The following is a 22,073-nucleotide window of genomic DNA, read 5'->3' on the forward strand; positions in this document are numbered from 1 at the left end:
CAAGAATGTGTCCAAGATATATCTCACTCCAGTGTGTTAAAACATTCCACCCTGCAGCTGTCATTATAGGAATATAATTCATACCCTAAAGTTTAAAGAAAAACAGTGTAGCTTTCTATGCTTACAAAAATACAAAATTCTTTTGGTTCCAAGTAACAGTCAGTAAATGGAAAACAGTTAATCTTAAAAACTGCTGTCTTAAATATTTGAAATTTTAACTGATCACAAACTGCTTTAATTCTACATGATATTTAAGACTGAAAGCAAACAAAACAAAAAAAAACATGGAAGAGAATTCCTAAAACAATCATAGTGGAGGGACTTGTATACCCAGTTCTAGCACAGACCATCATTACTTCTTTTCTTTTCCATTCACTGCATTTATTTTAAAAAATGTATATATATATGATTATGGAGCAAAAATCTTAGCTACATTTTTAATGGCACCGAATAAGTATATCATCAGTATTATGATATTTCACCTCTCTCTGGTCATTACTTCTCTTTATTCATTTTATTTACCACTGTTTAAAATGTAAGTTTCTCAGGACAAGACATGCCTCTTACTCTGTTTTGCATAGTGTATAGAACTTTAAACATCAGCTATAAAGTTAATTGATATAATAATAAGGATAGGAGATAGGCAAGAAAAAAGAAACACATGATGGTCACTTAGAAAAGCTGTCTTGGACGGACACAATTCAAATAGCCAGTTCACAGATAGCAATACAAGATGACTTAGAAAAGGATTTGAAAACTCCCATTTTTATATGTCAGCCCATCATCTAGTCTGTATATGGTGTTTCAGATGAGAACTATTTTAGAGATTTAAAAACTTTTATTGATACAACTTCTCATGGGCCTTTCTCTACAAAGCCAGGAAGTTGTAGGAGGCTCATGGGAAGATGTTTCAGAAATCTCCAAAGGCTGTCTCACGACAGCTTCCTGACAAATGGAGCGCCCCTCTGCACGCCCGAATGCGCTGGAGGCCTCCAGGACAGGCAGGAAGCTGTGTGTGCCCTGCCCCAGGCTGGGATCTGCCACTCTGCCACTGCCAGTGCCACGGAGCAAGGGCAGAGGCCGGCCTGAGCTCTGCGTGGCTGCAGGCAGTGCAATAGGAAGGAGACATTTCATACCTGCAGAGCTTCCTGGCAACAGCGGGAGGCTTTCTGCAGCTCAGCTTATGCCACCAAGATGGGAAGTTGGGCTGGTTGGGAGCACAGAAGCTGGCTCCTGGGAGACAGCAGTAATTCAGACTCAGTACCAAGTGCTATCGAAGACCTGGGTATGGCTTCCTCATAGCTGAGACAGGCAATAGAAGATCCACACAACTGTTTGAAAATGTGGAATTGAAATAGGAAAATATTGCGGAATTATACAGAATTTGCACCCCAGGCTGTGGCTGGGTATGAGGTGCTTGATTCTAGAAAGAAATATACAAGAAAAAAGAAGCCATCAAGGAAATGTTATGAAAAGGTAAGCATTGCAACTTATTCCAAGGTCAATTTAAATTAGTAACAGGGTTTGGGCAGCTTAGTATAGACAAAATTACATCTCAAATAGTTTTCAGGATGATTTGGATGTATATTTCAAATCTCCTTTTGTGAATTTTATTTACATGAAGAATATTTTTTCTTACTTGTAATCCTAAACAAGGATTTATTGCAGAAGATCTTACTAATAAATAAAAAAACAGTAGCACTGAAAATATTTTTCAAATCTAATTAAAATAATTAATTTGGAACATTTCTGCATAATATATGTTACCCAATTTTCTGCATTCACCTAATGCTCAAAATCATTACAATATCACTGAATGTACAAGATTGTAAAATATAAAAATGAGGGGGTTTGCTTTGTGTTTCGTTACATGAAACATAATTCTAAAAGTTGTTATCTTGAACAGCATCCACAAGACAGAATGTCTGTATAGCTTACTCCTGAATTAAGCATTTTCCTGGTTTAATAACATTGTTCAATAATCTATTACCTGCTGTCTTCCCACTAAATCTGTGCAAATGTTCTCCAAAGTAGGTAACTTCTGTTAATTTATGTTGCAATATTTTACACAATGCATTTTTCAAATTCAAGTAACAATAAAAAGGAACATGTTTAAGAATAGCAGAAGTTAAGCATGGTTAAAAAGTGATAATTGACATTTAAGTTCCTAAAAAAAACCAACTCCAGTGGAAGAGGTACAGAATGAATATGTATGGCTTAAATAAAGTGTGTTACAATGAAGACCCTTCCCTAAAATACTTGATATCTTTACTATAAATGAAAAGATAATTTTGGGGCAGGTTATTTTGTCATCTCCTTGTGGACATAAAAATTATCCTAATATAACACCCTTAACACTTTGATCTTGATTTTAGCTTGTTCTACCTGAAATATATACATGCACCACTCATCCTGGGACACAGAGTTCTTGTTTGAAATATTAAAGAAACTCATCTGCAAGTAAAGCTAATATGGACTCCTGAAACATACTGTTTTCATGGGGTCTAAATAATGGGTGCAACCTCCCAATGTTCTACACTTTAGAATTTTCCTAAGCATGTCCACCCACCTCTCAGGTAATGCTTGTTCAGAGATGAGTTACAACTGGCAGCATAAGGCTACATACTTCTTCAGTTCTTTTCACGACTTTAAATTCTAGAAAAAAGGAATTTGGTTCCAGATGATGAGTGTTCTTTTTTGAGCAGTGAGATTCAGTAGCTTGACTCATTATCGTAATTCACATATACCAAGATGCAGCTCCATCCAAATCTGGCATTTACTTTGATGTTCAAATCAAATGCATAGTGTTTGGCAACTATATATGCAGAATTTAAATTGACTGATCCATTTATCTGAAACTGGTATGTGTCCAAGACCACTCACAGATGTATTTCTCCTGCCCTAGCAGAAATTCCAACAAGAGGAAAAAGGCATGTTAATCATAGATGCTCCAAAATAACACATACAGCAAATATTGTGTGTTAAGACCATCTGACTGCCCATCCGTGTTAAGAAGTTAAGACAAACCAGGTAAACTGAGGATAAAGGATACCTGTAATTCCATGAAATTTCAGGTATTTTCCCAGATGAAGGAATTGCTCCTTGCAGAGCAATCATGACTACCACAACAACAAATTTTATGGTTACCACTTAATTTCTCATGAAAATTCCAGTTCTTTTTTTTATTTAAAGGACAGTTGCACTGGACAGCTCAACAGTCTGACAGACAAGTTAAACATGCCCTGGTTTCTCAGAGGAATTCCAGAGCAGAAATATGCTTTATTAAAATTGATCCTAAAGACAATCTAATTCTGTCGGATATCTTACCTGCCAGGGATCAAAAATACTGCCCATAGCTTGGCCTCCCAGATTCTCAAAAATAGAATCCTTCCGAAGGGCAGCCACAGACAAAGAGAAACAAACATGCTGTTGACTGGTGCCTGCAGACTGGTTTAGACTTACAGGACAATAATACCAAGACGAAGAAGCAGAATTTCTCAAGTTCTCAATAAAAATAGTGAGTTGAATTGAGATCCATGAGTTTCCAGCATCAGAAAAATTTTAAATAAAATTCCTAATTCCAGAAATACCTGAGACATCTTCAAACAGATTATTCAACTAGCAAGGCTATACCTTGAGAAGAGCAAAACAGCTTGAAAAGTACCACAAAGGACAGGCTGGTTGGGGATCCTAAGGGTCTTCCACTGGAATGTGCTCCACCTTGCCATTGCCTTCAAGGGAGTTTCTCCAATGCTAAAGTTTTTTGCTTATTGAATGCACAGCCCAGCTGGGGCCAAGCTCCAGCCCAGCTCATTTGGTGGGACCAGAAGCAGATGCTGATGGCCAGTTCCTTTGCAAGGGTGGAGAGGAAGTCCTCTCCTTAACCATGGGGGAAGGAAGAAAGAAACTTTCTACTTGTAAAATTGTAGCCTCCAAATAACATAGATTGAAGATGATGGGCACAACTGTTCATAGAATTTCAAGTTCAGAGTAGGGGGTTCCCCTCTACATCATTAGAAACATAACCAATAAACAGATTTATGTATTTCAAAAGTTCTACTACCCCAGTCATTAAACTGCTACAACTCTGTCTTTTAGAGGGAAGCTCCTGCACCTGGAAACCACTTCAGCATGGAAAGCAAACTGGCTCGTGGATGTTCGTTTCCCTGATGTGATTGCAATGTTGCTGGTTTTGACACAGAATATGAGGAGTCAAAGGAGGGTCTGAGCACTTAATGAGCAACATTTTGACAATGTTACTTATCACATACGGATTAGCGGAAGTTTTACTAAAGTACAGGTTTAATGGATCATTTCTCTGGAGAACCAAAAAAACCCCAAATGTAATGACTAGGAGGGGTAAGTTCTGTTAACTTAGAACAGAAAACTTATAGAGCAAAGCAATTTCTCCATACTGCTTCCCTGGGAGGCCAGTACTTAAAACAAATGGGTTTTTAAGTCAGAATATGACCATTAAATGTGAAAATACAACTTAAGGACACACTTTGATGTGGCTGCAAAATTATCACCCTAAGGCTATTATAAATGGGGTGGCTTAAGTTTATAAATAAGGCAAGGTTTTAGAGATCAATTAATGCCCTTGGGAAAGCTATGGATGCTTTTATCTATTTTTCAAATATTTTAGGTATGTTGCAATATATTTTTTCTATTTCTTTTACAAGTTTATTTCCTGCTTTTAGGAAAACTCTGAAAAAAATTTAAAATTAGCAAAATATTTTTGCAACTCTTACATATTTTTATGCCCCATTACATATGCTTCATAATACATGCACAATTAGGTTTCAATTTAATATCATTGCCTAAACTCTAAATCATAATTAAAAAATAAAATACAGATTTTAATCAGTAATAGTTTAACATAAGTCCATTCTAAATACCCTCAATGTTTATGTCAGCATGTGAAGGAAAAATCTCTCTTCATTAATTTGCTTATACATAGCAACGTTTCAATAGTCTTAAGGAAACATCAGTGGATTAAATTTATTCCTATAAAATCTACAGAAGGAATCCCAGTAACAGAAAATTATATAGCTAATTAGAAAGAAGAGAGGGTTCAAATGCCTAATTTTGCTCTTTGTTGAAGCAAGACAGAAAAACGAAACTAGCTAAGAGATTTATAATGAGATGTGAAATTCTCTTGAGGGAATAAAAATATTATATGAGCTATATAAACAGAGGGAAGGAAGGTGTTGACAGAGAAAGATAACATGAGAGAAAGAACAAGGCTGAAACTGCAGTTTTGAAAACATAGTGCTACGCAATAGTACAGAAAAATAGGTTAACATAATAACGAGATTGCCAATTCTATTCCAAGACCCCTAAACCAAGTTTTCAAGATTATGAACATCAGCATGGACCTATTACTGCCTCCTCAACTATCCTTCCCTTTTCTCCCCTTTCAAGAACCTTTGTTCAGACTCAAATTTATAAGCACAAGAAGCATCAATACATACTATTTAGGTAAAAACCGTCTCTTTCATAAAAAAACTTCTGTCCAAGAAGATTTACAGCTAATATACAACTTATCCATTCACAATAACATTTATGTCAGTCAATAATTGTTTCTTTGCTGCATTGCCTGGGAGACCCTAACAGCATTGGCTGCTTATATCTGATGAAACAGAGAGGTTATCATGCTTTCTCTTTCCAAGTCCTTTGTACCACCATGCATTACCCTCTCATCTAATCAGATCCAGTGATTGTGTTGTTTGAGAAAGATGGACCTGCTCAGTGATTAACAGCAGTCTGGCCCACAGAGCACACTACTGCTCTGGATGCAAAATCGTTAATCTGAGTAAAGGAGGTAGACGACATCATATGATAAGAGCAGGTGAGAGAGGTCTGCATCACTTCACATTTAGATGCTATCCACAGGGAAAACATGGCACTGCAGCCTTACAATCCAATGAAAGGACTATCTATAACAGGGGGAGAATCTCCAGTACATGTTGCCATAAGAGGCTTTAGCATAACCTTATCTTCTGAATCAGAAACTGGCTATATCTGCCCCAAATAGGGCTTGAAATGTGGAGGCCACGAATTAACCTTAGCTGGGTTGGAAAACAAAGCTTTATTGTAACGTATTTTTCACCTACATTGTTATCTGCAAATATCTCTGTGAAATTGAAAAGTTCTGAATTTACACTGATTTGATGACACTTTTGTGAACATATCAGCTTCTATTCTTGTTTGTATCAACTGCGTAACTCAATTTTATTCATAATCTTATTTTTGCAGTTCTTAAATTATATATTAGATCTTGTATGTTATACATTTTTGCCCTAGTGATCTGAGTATTAAAAGGCATATGTAGTTTACCTTTGAAAGGCTTTCAGAGAGATATGTTAATATTACAGAGAAAACTGAAAGCCAGATTTCTGCAGGTTTTTTCCTCCAGACAGGTGAGTTTTATCCAACATGTAGTCAGCAGCTGAACACATTTCAGGACACTTAACTGAAAAAAGTTAGAATTCAATTTTGCTTGTTCCTGGCTCTGCTCTTGCTCTATGACCTTGGGCAAATAACCTTTCAATTGTCCACCTGTAAAACAGTCAAGACTACACACACACCTTATTGGTTTATTCTGAGCTTTAATGTTTATGAAGTGTTATGAGATGCTCTGGGAAGTGCTACAAAGTGAAAAGGGTTATCAATCACTGTCAGTAAAACACAAGCTGCTGAAATACAGTGGAATCTGCTTTCCCCTCTCAAAGGACGTTCTGTCTTGTGCTGGTTGTTCTCCTGTATTCACAGTATTAAAAGTATCTCAACACTGCATAGCATAAAGAAGGATAAATATCTCTAAGCATTCTGAGAGACTACCAGAAAATATTTTTAGTTCTAAGAAGTGAAGTCTGTTGGAAAGCATAAGCTTTGCTTCTAAATACCTGCTTGTTTCCCATAACAGAAAACAAGAAAGACATTTTTTGAGATAGGGTTCCTAAATTGCTTAAATAGCTAGACATTAGCTGAAAGCAGCACTAAATATAAATTTAAATACTTGGCTCTCAATTTTCCTTTCATTCATGATATACTAGGTAAACTATACTAAAATAATTACTTGCTTCTTACTCATGAATTTCAGTGCAGCAACTGAGACAATATAGATAAATAAGATGATTAATTGAGACAGAATGAATCACAACAAAATATGTTGTTGTAAAAGGTATGGTTAACTCCACAGTGATTCATATCATTTCAGATAACAGGGCTTTTATCAAAAACGGCTGCAAGGTTGGGAAATTATATAAAATCATTTTATCTTAGAGAGCCACTGCAGTTCACATGGGAGGGGGAAAATAAAGAGGAGAGAAGCAGCAGAAGATTCAGTGTCTGCAGCTGAAATAGCCTTGGGCTGTTCCAGCATCCTTCCCACAGCATATCTTTACAACACGCCACTGACATGATCAACCTCCCTTGTGCTAGAGACCTTCTCATTTTTCAGATGGCCACAATTTATTAGATATACCACTACTGAGAAAGTTAATTCCATGAATTAAGGAGCAATATTACAACACCATAGCTGCCCTATAATTGAAAACACATCTACCACAGGAAAAAGGCCTCAAAATTCTAAAAAAACATAAAATAAAAATAGTATTTATTTTTTTTCCATTCATAATTACAATTTTTAATTCCCAGGCTCCCTCCAAAGACTTTGCAGAAATCTTAAATGTAAGATTTATAAAAATAAATATTATCTGTTTACTGCAGTTTGGAAAAGAAACACCAGCAACAGCTGACCTTAAAAACCTCTACCTGTTAAAATAGAAAGGGAAGATGAGATGTCTCCTTACAAAATTTTTTCCCATGTGTATTTAATAAACTGGGTCAGAATATCTGACTGTGATTTTTAACTGAACCACAGACTCCCTGTAGGGAACTGTGCAAACCTCAGTCTCTCGCCCAGCCTAGGAACTGAAGATAATTACCCTCACCTGTGGGGTAAAGTGCCTGAGAACTGAAAGCACAACGAAAAAGAAAATATCAGTATATAAATTGAAATGCAAAACACTAACACCCAAGTAAATGTAATTCAAGATGATTACCATTTCTGAAAATTTAATTCCAAGTGAGCAGAGATGTAGAAGATAAAGGCTGAGCTCTTAACGATGATAGCTTGCCAACAACCAGTGACTGATTTTCTCCTGACTCCTACTTCTTCATTGTTTCCTCAAAATCAGACAACTCATCAGTGTAAAAGGACACTTGTGGTTGTGGAAAGCTATCTGCTAGACCTAGAAACAGTAGGAATTACACTGAGTAAATTCAAATCAATCCAGTTATGCCATTAGGAATGCACACTAGTTTGAAGAGAATCACCATCAGGCTCATTTATCTTATAAAAGTAATTAAGTCTCATTCAAGATTTTTCTGGGCTACAGGTATCAATCTGATCCCAGGTGATAACGCAGCAGAGGAAATTTGCAGGTGGAACTGAAGGTTGTTCTCCATGTCATATCTTAATGTAATGTATCAAATTATGTGGAGTGAGAGTTTACAGCAAGGGAATAGACAAATTTGTTTCAAAAATGCCATTTAGGTGTAAATCCTAATATGTTGAACACTGTTTATGCCAGAAAACTTACCAGTATTTCCATTTCCTCCCTTAGCTAAAACAAGCACAAAACTATAGACTGCCTGCAAGCTCAAAATAAGGAGCATGTTAATCTCACCAAAATACCACCAACTCCATTTTATATTTACTGTTTTTCGTTGCCACTGAAGAGAATTTTCCATGTAATTGGAAAATTACATGGAAAGAGACATGGAAGAGACTTGCCTTTATAAGGACTTTAAAAGGGTATTAAAGGTTGCTGTCCAAACCACCTACATTTGTATGGATCTCTCTGTTAGCATTTGATACCTCATTTGAAAATATTTTAAATAAAGGAGGCACAATATATCATTGCAGTATAACTGTGAAGAGGAAATTATGAAAGACCCATTTGCTATCTTATTCCAAAGGCATTCATCTCTTTAAAGCTCAGGATTTCTAACTCTAGAACCACCACTAAAGCTATTGTTATTGCTTCTTAAAATGTATACAAGTCTTGTACACAACCTGCTTTCTTTTCAGCACATTTGCTGTCATACCAGCAGCAATTTCCCAATGGGCTCACAAATGCTCTGTCTTTGCAAAACTTCAGTTTATAATGCTGTAATTAATTAGTTCAGAGATTGTTTAGAAGTAACAGCTCTTTACATTAAAGACAAAGAGGATCAATTTCTAAAGAATAATTTTTATCTTAGTTTTCTTTATTATTTTGTACTTCAAAAAGTTCACGATTTCTCTTCTATATAACCTTCTCAACCTCTATGGATCACTGTACACTGAATAACACAAGTTATATCAGTGGTTTATTGTTTTTGTTGTAAAGCATTAGATGAAAAGTTCAACATATCTATAACTCCAAAGTTTCTAAATTCTAAAATTTAGAAATTTTAGAATTATGCCTACACATAGCAAGAGAACCCAGAAGATCTTTACCACATCAATATCAACAAATATTCCTTTGAGCCATGAACTGGTGCCAGATGCGAAGATCAATCATGTGAAAGCCTTGCAGTGTCCCTTAAATCCTGAAGAAACTGCTATCCAGGTGCACATGCAAAAATATAGACTGTTCCCCCAAGGCAGTTCCTTCCCTGAGGAGATGCCATTGTAACTCGCACTGGAAATTTAATTCAGATTCCTGTGTCCATTAAAAACTTTGATGGGTCAAGTATTTAATCTATATCACCATTTGGCCCTAAACAGGAAAATGAAAAGTGATACATACAAATTTAGTTTCCTGCCTAGAAAAATTGCCTAGAATAATTGCCTAGAAAAATTACTGTGTAGGAAACTTGCTACAACTCTGTGTAAAGATGTTGCTTTCAAAGCTTTCACTCTTTTGACCATCCTGTTACTGAAAGTTACTCTGAGTTGTAAAATATGTATTCTAAGGTGAGCTTTTACAGCCGAATTAAGCAGCAACTTGTGACAAAGCAGTTATCATCAGGAGATAATTGACCTTATTTGAGAGTTAAGCATCCTGAGGCAAAGTAGAGTGTGCTTAATCCTGGCAGGTTAATTATCCAGTGATTATGGTAGCTTGGAAGGTATTACTGCTAAGAACCATTTGCAAAATGACACTATTAAAAAAACCTTAATTTAATAAAAATTAAAAGCAATGACAATAATCAAGTTCTTCAGTCATGTATTCCTAGATAATGACTGCAGAATGGCCCTACTTGGTTAACTGCAATGACCATGTAATTATTCCTTTTCTGAATGTTCTGTACTAAATTTGTTATATGAAGTACTGTTAATAACTAGAAAAAATTCAAGACAAGTAGTTTAGGTAGATTATAAATGAGATTTAAACAAATTATCAAAATACCAGTGGTCACTGAGTTAATGCTGAAATTGATACATATACTGAGCTGTTAGCAAAGCATTCAGTGTCAAAACTGCAGTTAAGGGTGTGCTGGCATTTACATTCAAAACCAGAATATTTATTCTGAGAGGTTTATAACTTGCCCATTTTAATTACCATCTGGCTGAAACTTGAAATAACCAATCTCCATTCAGATGTAAATTTTTAAGTAGAAGATGTAATTTAAAATCACTTTGCCAATTGTTTTTAGTTTAGGAATGGTAGCAATTTGGAATTTTGCTGCACTCGGATGTTTTTGTATTATTCAAAAAATAAACAGCTCAGTGCTTAACAATAGAATTTTATTGGACTATAATGTGAAGATAAATATAGGGAAGAATAAAATTGTGTCTAAGAGTCTTGTTTGTACTAATGAAGCAAAACCACACAACTTAGTATGCCTTATTTGTTAACTTATGCACTTACACTGATGGAAAATGTAGCATAAAGCAAAAGGAAATCACACTAAATGGACAAAAATTTGGTGTTGGTTAGCTGAAGTGGTTCGTGGCCCATTAAGGTATACACAAACACAAAAAAAATCCTGAATATGCTTGTAGCTGAAATTCATATGGGAGGAAAGAAAAAGCACCAAAATCAAGAGTGGAAGTTACAAAGGCAGAGTTTGTCAGATTGAGCTTTGAGTTTTGCAACTACTCTTTATCAAAAATCATATACAGAGAGCAGAAATACTGACACTGAGAAGACACAGAAGCTGCTCAAAACTAGAAGTACATTATGCCAAGAGCTTGGTTTCAAGTCACACAGAAAGGCAAGACAATAAACCATGGCAAGCAGCATTTCAACAACTCCAAAGCAGCAACAGCAGCAAGAAGCTGAGACTAAGAAATGATCAGGTTTCCATGACTAGTGTAAGTAACCAAGAGGCTGGTACTCCGAAGTATTTATACATTTCGTACTGCCAAGTTTAAGGATGATCACTTAAGTTTAAATAGCATCTTTTATCCCGAAAGACACCCAAATGCTTCAGAAATTATATAGAGAAAATGCAGGGAGTCTTTCAACTTTAACAAATATAACAGTACTACACAATATTTTTGACAGCAGGTGAATAATACCATAAGAAACTGAATTGACAGAGGAAATTAACCTAGTTAAATAAAATTTCCGAAATGGAAGTGTCACCTGTATCATGGGCCATTGCTTGTAAAATACACAAATGCACAGAAAGTAACAACCTATGAAAAATAACACCTAATAGACCACTGTGATCTAAATTTTCCTAAGAGGTCAGTGGAGCAATATTTATATAAAATATTCTCAAATTTTAATCCCAGAAATGTCTGTGATGCTCTTCTACTCTAAAATTATCTAGACTTGGTATTACATAATCTGTGAAGTCTGACAGAATTTTGTGTCAAGAGTACATTGCTATTTAATAAAAATACTCAATACCATCTTTGTGAGGACTCTATCAGAAATTACGTACCAAGGTAACAGTTGGAAATAGCAAGAACATATCTGGAAAATACTTTTTATGCATAGTTAACTTTAGTTAAAAGGGTTTCCCTTAGCCCATGCATTTAAAAACATTGCAACTTTCTTTTTTTTTAAAATAAGTATTTTAATTTTTTAAAGTCCTATCTATATCTATAAGATATTTAAGTGTCTATAACAATGCTCGCCCCTATGTGAACATATAGACAATTGTTTAAAGACTGACTTTATTGGTCCAAGTCCCTTCATCACAATCAGGAATAACCACTCCCAGGACTAAGTTGCTTTTCCATCATTTTCCTTTACTCCTGTAGTTATCTTGAGTGACAAACCCACATTTCATTTAGTTGTGTCACACATTTCAATGCTGGTTTTTTCCACCTTTTCCTGCTGAGAAAACTAATAAATATTTAAGAACACTTTCTGAAGAGAAGAAAAATGAAAAATTATGAGGGAAATCTGAATTAATTTGGTCTATTAACATGTACTTCCAGGCAGAATTTCATGCAATCTCTTTGCCAACTTACACAGCAAAGATAAGCCTTCCTCTGATGGGCTGCCAGTCCATCCACCATAAAATCAATGAGAACCTTTTAAATAAATTCTCTATTTCTTAGTTTTCTCCTCCCACTTCTCCCCAAAGAGTCATCTTCATCAGAGAAAATGCTATTATAGCAGCACTATGGGCAAGGAATCAAGTAACAGGAGCTCAGTGGTAGCCTTTCATATGTTTTTTTTTTTACAGCAGAGTTAAATTCAGGGTGAGATCATTATGCACATGGACAGTTATTACAAAGCACCAACGTGTTGGGTGCTTCCTGCTAGAATGAGCAAGTTGTAAACCTCTAACAGGTCAAGTGACATCTCTGGCATCAACTGAAATATCCCAGTCCAGTGACCACGGATGTAACTTTCTAGTGACACCTCACATGGTCAGATTCCCTCTATAAAAAAAGAAGGACCATGAATTACAGAATCATCAATGTTGGAAAATACCTTCAACATCATCAAGTCCAACCTTTGACCATCACCACCCCATCAACAGGATCTGCAGCACTGAGTGCCATATCCAGTATTTTCTTGAGCACCTCCAGGGATGCTGACTCCCCCACCTCCCTGGGCAGTTCGTTCCAATGCTTGACAACCCTTTCAGTGAAGAAATTCTTCCTGCTATCCAACCTGAACCTCCTCTGGCCCAGCTTGATGCTATGTCCTGAGGAAGCTCTGAGACACAAACACCTAAGTGCAAGAGATACAGACTCACCGTTTCATTTCCAAAAAGCACATCCACGTAAGGCATGACTTTCATCATTGGCTCTTTGTAGAACTGGCTTATAAATGGTGCAGAAAGATTCAAGCTGAAGATCTTGTTGTTGGCAGAAGCCTGAGCAGCCACTTTTAATACTGCTTCTGGTGACACTGTCAGGAAGAATCCCTGCAAGCATCAAAACAAATCAATGTATGTTACTAATTTTATATTAGGTACCACATGAAGCATGCTATTTCTGTAAAGTCTCTCCCAGCCCACATTTGTCATACATGTGCACAGATAAAAACTTCTGGGAAATACTGCCTTTCCATTAAGGTATTAAAGAGATGACAAAGAATCTGCATATGCCTAGCATCACAGCCTTTCAAAATTAAATGTATCTCCTTACCTCTGCATTCCACAGACTACACTTTCCCATGACAACTACGATTAATGTTCATAACTTAAAATGTGATGTATTATAATTCTAAATGCCCCTTTATAGTACCAGAGTCAATCAGACTGTGCTGCTTAATTCCAAAGTCGAGTCTGAATCCTCTGTACACAGCTAAGAGACTAATGAAATCCCTAACTTAAACATTAGTACCTTGTTTACAGTAAAGGCCTTGAAAAGCTGACTTTGTAGCGCTTGTTACTGTTTTGCAGAAAAAACCTAGGGGTTTTCATGTTTCCACATAGGCATTTTATTTGCCCCCTTCTTCCAAAACTACTTTCTTTTACTCAGAACATCCACATTTAAGTAAGTACCAACTTCCAAAATCGCTACTTGTCTACTAAATTGTGAATGCTGATTTCAATCCTATGAAGAGAAAGGCTGCCATTTTGAATTCAGCATTACAGATGGTTACTCCAACCACACGAGTTCCAGAAGCCATAACAAGATCCCCTAGAGTTCCATTAATCTGCTATTTAAACAAAGGCTTAGACTTTGCACTAATTAAACAAATTTTGTATGTTTTGTGTTTATAATTCTAAAACTTGTTTTACTAACTGTTCTCCAAACTCAGTAAATAATAGCAATTTTCAAGCATGAGCAGAAAGTGTTAAATTTAAGGCCAGAGATAATGTCTAAGGCACAGTGAGAAACAACTTGAGGAGGGTCTGACAAATAAAACATCATCTCAGTCCTATCTATAACATCACCACTATGACACTCCAAAAGATGTAATAGTGACACAGTCTTATTTTCTAGTTTCCACACATATGATTATACCTTTGAATCACAGAATAGCTATATTTTCATCCTGCATACTTCAGTTATCAAATAATTTTAAGCACCCTAATCACTAGAAAAAATAAGTCTATGGATTAAAGACTACTTTGAGAGTATATCTATTTCTCTTTACTTCACACTCTCCAGTCTAATAAATACATGATTGAATTCAAAATTTGGGCACAATTTGCTAGTTTACAATCAAAGTCCAAAGGCCACAAGAATCCTATGCATGCTGTGGAGCTAGTTAGTACCCTGAAGGACTGGAAGCCTGTAAACATCCAAACTTCTTTGCTAATTTTACATTCAGAAGAATTAAAATGAGCAGTTTCTATAATTTCTAATCTCCATAGCAATCTCTACAATCTTTTATTTTTTTTATGAACAGAGATTTTTTAAAAAATCTGTTCCAAACACAAAATAAAACACTTTCAAGGGTGACATGTTGCCAGCTCTGGATAAATGACAGATTGCTCTACAGTGCTCTACGTAAATAGTAACCTGGTCAAATAATTAGGCTTCTTACCAATTTTAGGCTGAAAACTTCATCTGAAGTAAAATACATCTGATTGCAATTTGAGGTACAGAACACTATCCCCATGAGATCTAACTCAGGCCTGCATCCAACTCCCTTTTCCTTGTAAAGGCAGCATAAAAGTGCTGAGATACAGATAGGAGAGTTTGCTTTTTAGATCCTGCAAAGTAAAGGCCAGGAAATCTCAAAGGCTGTTGCTCTGTCTTCTGGGTTTCTTAAAAATCACTTCTGCCATTTAATTACATTCTTCCACAGTTTTGTTTATATTTTTAAATAACTGACATTAAAACATCTAGAAATTACGAGCTCTGTGTATGACAACTCTTTTCCAAATATAACACTTCTTCACAAAACAAAATTGTAGCAGTACAATCTGCACAATGGAATTAAGAAAGTAGGGAGAAAATAAAATTTGATCTGAACAGATATTGATTTAAAGAAACCTAATTCAACCCCCCTCTTCAGGTATTTAAATTAACTTTGTCTCTACTTTTAGTGGAATTCCATGCAGCTATGACCAGTGTAGCTACAGCAACACAGCTTCCTAAGCTTAAATTACAACCAGAGAAGCCACAGGCCCCTACTGTAGCATGCTACAGTTGTGTACAGGAATGAATTCCCCTAAACCCCCCAGTTTTCTTATATCCAACTGGGATTCAGAGCAAAGTTGCTCTGTGACTTCCTTAGAAACTCAGCCTGCAGGCTCTTGCAGCTGCCACTGCTTTTGGTCCTGACAGAGGTATACAAAGGGACGCCTAAGCCAACTATTCTTACTTACTCTAACAATTCACTGTCAGCCAACATTAGCTTTGAGTGAGAGAATAAATGTATCCTGTATCACTGGTATAAAAGACCCCGTATTTCACCAGTAGGAAGTTCTATTCCCACTAACAAGAAGGTTCAGAGACTCCTCAGAAGATACTCTATACCCTTCCACATACCTACTACAGAAAGTTTTGGGGTCCTATTTACCTGCAAAATCCAAGGATACTTAAAACAACCATGAGGAAAATACCTCTAATCAAAGGACAAGACAGTTAACAAACAGAAATTCCACCAGCCTGGAAAATGTACATTACATAGAAATATGAAATTACTGTGTATATAATGTAATGTGTATGTAACTCCTTCATGAAGGAGGGTGATGCTGGTGGACAACCAGCTCAGCATGAGGCAGCAATGTGCTCAGGTGGCCAAGAAGGCCAATGACATTCTGGCCTGTTGCAAGAACAGTGTAGCCAGTGAGAAGAGTGTGGCAGTGATTGTCACTGTACTTCGGCACTGGTGGGGGGCCACACCTCGAGTCTGCTTTCAGTTCTGGGCCCCTCACTTCAGAGAGGGCATTGAGGTGCTGGAGCATGTCCAGAGAAGGCAACCAGGCTCAAGAAAGATCTAGAAAACTTGTCTTACAGGAATGCGTGAGAGACCTGGGATTGTTTAGTCTCGAGAGCAGGCCCCGGGGAACCTCGCTGCTCCCTACAGCTGCTTGAAATGAGACTGCAGTGAAGTGGGGACTGGGCTATTCCACTCTGCCTACAGAGGGTAAGAGCAAATGGCCTAAAGCTGAGACAGAGGAGACTCAGATTAGATACTAGAAGGGGTTTTGTTCATTGTTAGTATGGTCAGGCATTGGAATAGATTGCCCAGGGATGTGGGCACTGTCCCTGGAGGTGTCTAAGAGGCATCAGGATCTGGCGCTGGGTGATGTGGTTTAGGGGTGACAGTGATAGTGCTGGGTGGATGGTTGGGTTTGATGATCTCAAAAGTCTCTTCCCACCTTGATGACTCTACAATAGAAGGACATGTGACAATTGGGCAGAACAGCCATCGAAACTGAAAGGCAGGAATACTGTAAGATAACCTATAAAACATTAAAGGCTATCAGATATATCAGCAGCACACAGCATTCCTTTGGCATGTGCTGATAGAGTATACCAGATGCTACTGCTTCATGATGTACTGCTATTTTCTGCTGCTCAAAATGTAATGAGTGTCTTTTCTATGCCAGGAGGATGGTACCATTGTACCACAAGCCACGGAGCAAGGCTGAACCAAAATACAGACCAGAAAAATAGGATGGTAGGTTGAATTAAGGATATGTATGTTTGTATATACACATGCACAGAGCAATACCATTCTTAGGCACTGTAAGCAGTCCTTTTATTTAAGCACAGTCCTTTGTTGGGAAAAACATCCATTTTCCTTGTGGGATAAAAAGAAACAAAAAGGAAGAAATAAGAAAAATGCACTCATGTATTGCAGACACATGGCTATGGGTGATAGTCACTTGTTTTTAACTTCAGAGCTTTTAAAATTCAGTAAGATGCATACAACAGCAGAGGACAAAGTCAATAGAGAATATCACATTAATCTGACTTCTACAATATTCAGGAATTCTTTGATATGCCTCATTAGATATGCCAGAGTACTGTGAATATTGGATAGTCTTTCACATTCATATCTTTTTTCTTTGTAGACACTAGCATTACCAGAAGGATTTGGTGAGTTTACACACCAGTAATTTGTCTTGTAAGCCACCTCTCTCATTTTTATCACACACACAGACCCAAAAGGTTTCTTCTGACCTACACTAAGCTCTTACAGCACCCGCTATAGCAGATGTGAAGGCAGCAAATTAAGGGTGTCAAAAGTGTCAGCAGCACAGAAACACAGAGTGTTGAAGAGGTGACCTCATGAAACCATACAGCTCTGGCTTAGTTGAATGCAATTCTGTATAAGGTGTCCTGTCCAAGCTCAGAAGCCTTGCCTTACACTGCATTCATGCACACAAATTCATCTGGATTACACACATGGAATGTTTGCACAATCAGGATCAAGGTTTTTTTCCTGAGCATTTCCAAACAAATGCAGGGCAAAATGATAACAGCCTTGCAATTTGGGATTTATTACTGTTTAATAGCAAAGAAGCAGTACTGACTCAAAAACATACGGAGATAATAAAAATTAGGATTTCTTTCAAACATGCTACCTGCTAAAATGCATTTCTTTCTTTCTAGCTCTTCCACTTTCCTTGCCACTCCCACTTGCAGAGTGGATTACATGAAAACAACTCTATCATATGAATGACAGGATTCTGAACCATGGTATTCTAAGCTGATTTGGGAATGCCATTTGGTAACAATGTAAAATCAATAAATCATGTGAATCAAAATATTTAACTTTTAGGAAAACAGATACAACAGTCTGCTGCCATTTAAGACAAATTATATTCTGCCAACAGGGAAAGAACACATCATTTAATCCAAAATTATTTTATAGCAAGCATTTACATAAAAATGCAATTATGACGACATCACACTCATCCATCTAAAGGGTGGAATTTTTCAGACACACAGAAACCTTGACAGTTATGTAGTGACAGTCCTGATAAATAATGTGATTCAGTAAAACCCTACAAAAATCATCTAATTTCAAGTGTGCTGGCAGTTCCAGTGAGAGTGCTGAGGTGCCAAAAAAACTTGCTCCATTACATGACAGACACCAAGTCAGAGCTTTGGGACCTGGTTAAGTTTCCTATATTCTCCACAAAAAGAGAGCTTGAAGCCACACACTTGGGCAGAAGAGGCATCCCTCAGCTCTGCTCTGCCATCAGCCTCACATGCTGCAGTCTTGCATGGCAGTACCTGAGCTGGAGAATGAACCACCAGGTAACTGCTCCAGGGCAGAGAACTTCCTCAAGGCTTCCAGGTGCCCTCACAACCACAAGAGTCAGAAAGACTTTTGTTCTCCAGCCTCTGAACTGCCTGAGCACAGATGGGGTGCAGTCCATGTACCACCCACTGTGAGACATGGCAATGAAATCATCTTCCCTCAGAACAGGAATCAGAAGGGAATCTTCTTGGAATGAAAGTAAAAATTCTTCCTCTGTCTTAATACTTATGTGAGTTTAAAAGAGCAGGGAGCAATTTAAAAACTACCTTTCATATTGAAACATCTGAGCATATTACTTGGAATGTGCAAGACTATCAAGTTAGCAGATTTATTGACCCCTTATCTCTCCAATCTCTCGCTTTTGAGCATTTATACTTGCTTCCTGTTCCTGCTTGAAATTATTGTTAAATTATTTTCCTTACTGAGCTACAACAGAATAGTCATGATGATGCAGATAACAAAATACTCACAGTACGGAGAAAAAAACCTTCAGAAATAATTAACAAACCCCTACAAATTAAATAATCAACATGACCTTTTCTAATAAAAGTTCTTGTGGCTTTAAAGTAGTGTTTTACTTTCTCTAGAAAGGACAAAAGCTCTTTGTAACTATCCACTTGGGAAAGGTTCGGTCTCTAAATTAGTGAAATACATTAATGTTATTGTAATCTATGTACCTGTTTTTCCTGTAAAAAGTAATTTAGGAATTTAGAAAGTACCTAGACCTAGTATCAATTGCATTTTTGAACTATATTTTAGCTCAGTGATAAATCTTATCCCAGTGATCAGCAAGCAGTTACTTACTGAAACAAAACCCACTGCTGTTTGTCCAGTTCCTACTGGAGACAGTTGTTTTAAATCAGGAAGCAAGGACAGCAAGTATGCAACAATTTCTCTGAGTAATTGTTTTGGCTTGTTCCTGTATGCCTTGTTTATTTTTATGAAAGTATTGCTTTATAACTGGAAAATGACTAAGCCATAAACTATTGTTTTATCATTCTGAGTGGCCAGTGTTTCTGTTTTTGATAAAAGCCAAGTTTCAAACAGTTTTCAGGAACATAGGAAAAAACCTAACTGTCAGTAAATGTGCTTATATTGACCATGACATTTTCCTCTATGATGGTGCCAAAAAGTCAGAAGGAGAGGATTGCTTTCAGACTTGAACAGCTTCTTTGTTGCTGAAGTGAACTCTCATTACTGCCATATTTGTATCTACCAGTAGCAGAAAACCTTCAATATCAGGCATTGCATGCTAAAGAAAACAATTATTCTATGCATATATTACCAATCTATTTTTAATTTTAATCGGTTTGGAAATATTTTTCAATTCTGTTTACTACTGTTTAAATTGGCCCCTCTGTGAAAAAACAAAAACACCTCTCAAATATGCTCTCTCAAATCCAGTATATAGTTTTACATGAGTTTATTAAACTCAGCAAGTGAGATGTATACATTTAATTATACTGAATTTTTAACAAAATTTTGGAGGAAGTACTAAACATCACCTGAGAGATAGGAGCCCAGACATTTTATTACTTCAATTAACAATTCAACCTCTTTTGCCTCTGTTTACCCACTTGCAAAATAGTCATAATGATAAATACACCTCCATTGGCAGAACCAGTGGGAGGTTTAATTACTTAATATTACTGAACTGACTGAATTTTTGTGTTGAAAGGTATTATAGAGTATAGGGTATAACCATCAATAAAATATAAGCTGCAGATCAAGCAAGCTATGATAAAGAGCAAGCCATTTCATTTCTTCTAGTATCCCAGAACCACTTTACCACACTTTTTTTTTATATTGAAAACCAATTTAATCCTTACTGAGAAAGCCATGCATCTTAAAAATTGTTAAATTGCTGATTAAAGAGAGAAACCATTTCTTTCACCTTTCATCCTTTTAAAATAATTCTTTATTAGGTTTATCTAACTCATCTATTAATATGAGGATAATTTTGTGGTTTAGACTGAAAAACAGACCTGGACCTACTTTTTATTATTTAATTAAACAATATCCAGAAGTCTAAACATTGGTATCAATATTATTGATGATGTTTGGAACAATGAGATAACTTGTTTTCAATCATAATTGCCAAAATTTTGAGCACAGTCCCAGGATCCTGGTCATGGAAATAAACACTTCAGGAAGCATAGAATAAGGTATGGTTAATTTAGGCCCTTGATGATAGTGCAACATTTGCTTTTTTGTATATGGCTAGTTCCATTAATATAATGTGGCATCTCATAAATTATGTAAACATCAACCATATGTTGAATTCATTGAAGTTTGGTGTGTACATAATATTTACAGTATATTAGTAAATTGAGAGAATCTATGTAACTACAAATGCATAGAGAATTTCTAATTCTCTAGACAGTTAATCCTCAGTTTGAAAGCCCTCTAAGTAAATACTTTTAACAAGCCCATTTCTTGCTTATTAAAATAGCCTTGAACAAGAAGAGAACAAATAGGAGTATCTGCTTAATTAAATGTGCTTATACCAGTACAATGATTTGGTTTAGGAACACAGGTTAAAAACTCATAGTGAAACAATGACTGATAGTAGATAATCACCACTGACTGCCTGAGTGTCAAAAGGAAAAAAAGTCTCACCAAGCTCTTGCTCTGTACTGGTATATACTGCTATACCTGTGGCCTCTGTCATGATCCCCAGGTGATGCAGAGGAATGCAACAGTTACATAACATAAATAAACACAAGAATTACTCCAATGCCCTGGACAATAAATCCATCTTACAGATTTCCCTGTTAAGAACGTGGTCATGGTACAAAATGTTTCACTTAAACTGAGGTCTGAAAGCAGATACAAAGTAATGAAATATAGGTATCTTTCTCTCTACGCACTCTAATACTGAAACACTTCAGGAGAAACCTCTCTTCCCTCCCCCAGCTACCTTTGAGATCTTGTAATTTATAAGAACATAGCAGCGTGGGGATTAAATATTAATCAAAGTCATTACCGTCATCGTTAGAACATATTTCAAGAGCCCCAAAGAAAGAGCATATTATTTCACTAATAAAGATCATATCAGAAATATGTAGCATGGTAAGTATGAAGAGGAAAAAAGAAATGATCAAGTGGTAAGTCAAAAGATTTCTGAAGCTTATAGCACTATTCAAATGCTAACTCATCCTTTAACTGAGTCTGTTTAAGCAAGGCAGGCTCACCATGGGCAAAACTGAGCTCTATCTAGAACCACAGGAGTCCACAGTATATTTAAAATAAGTAACTTTGCTGAAGAAAAAAACCCACCTATGCTAATACAATATTTTTTTTTAAAAAGAAGGATCCAAACTCCATCAATATATTAGTGAAATCCTGGAACACCTCCAAAGCTTCAGTGGAGATCTGAGTTCATTTGGTGTGCAATAAGGCTTTCCCAAGCACAACCAGAGCCTCTGAAACCAGCACTGCTCACAGGATGACTTATTCTTTGCATTAAAAAATGACCAGCCT

The 22,073-nt window shown here is 36.5% G+C and overlaps 1 protein-coding gene across 3 annotated transcripts in view; it reads right to left on the reverse strand.

Annotated features, from left to right (window-relative positions):
• The window catches only part of ADK (adenosine kinase), a 265,886-nt gene that overhangs the window by 62,589 nt on the left and 181,224 nt on the right, over positions 1-22,073 (reverse strand). For all 3 annotated transcript variants that reach the window (XM_021549097.2, XM_021549088.2, XM_021549106.2), the window contains exon 7: positions 13,165-13,335. In XM_021549097.2, coding sequence (XP_021404772.1) covers positions 13,165-13,335 — 171 coding nt within the window. The remainder of the gene's footprint in view (positions 1-13,164; positions 13,336-22,073) is intronic.

The sequence above is a fragment of the Lonchura striata genome, chromosome 7, assembly GCF_046129695.1.
Source record: "Lonchura striata isolate bLonStr1 chromosome 7, bLonStr1.mat, whole genome shotgun sequence".
NCBI classification, from domain to species: Eukaryota; Metazoa; Chordata; class Aves; order Passeriformes; family Estrildidae; genus Lonchura; species Lonchura striata.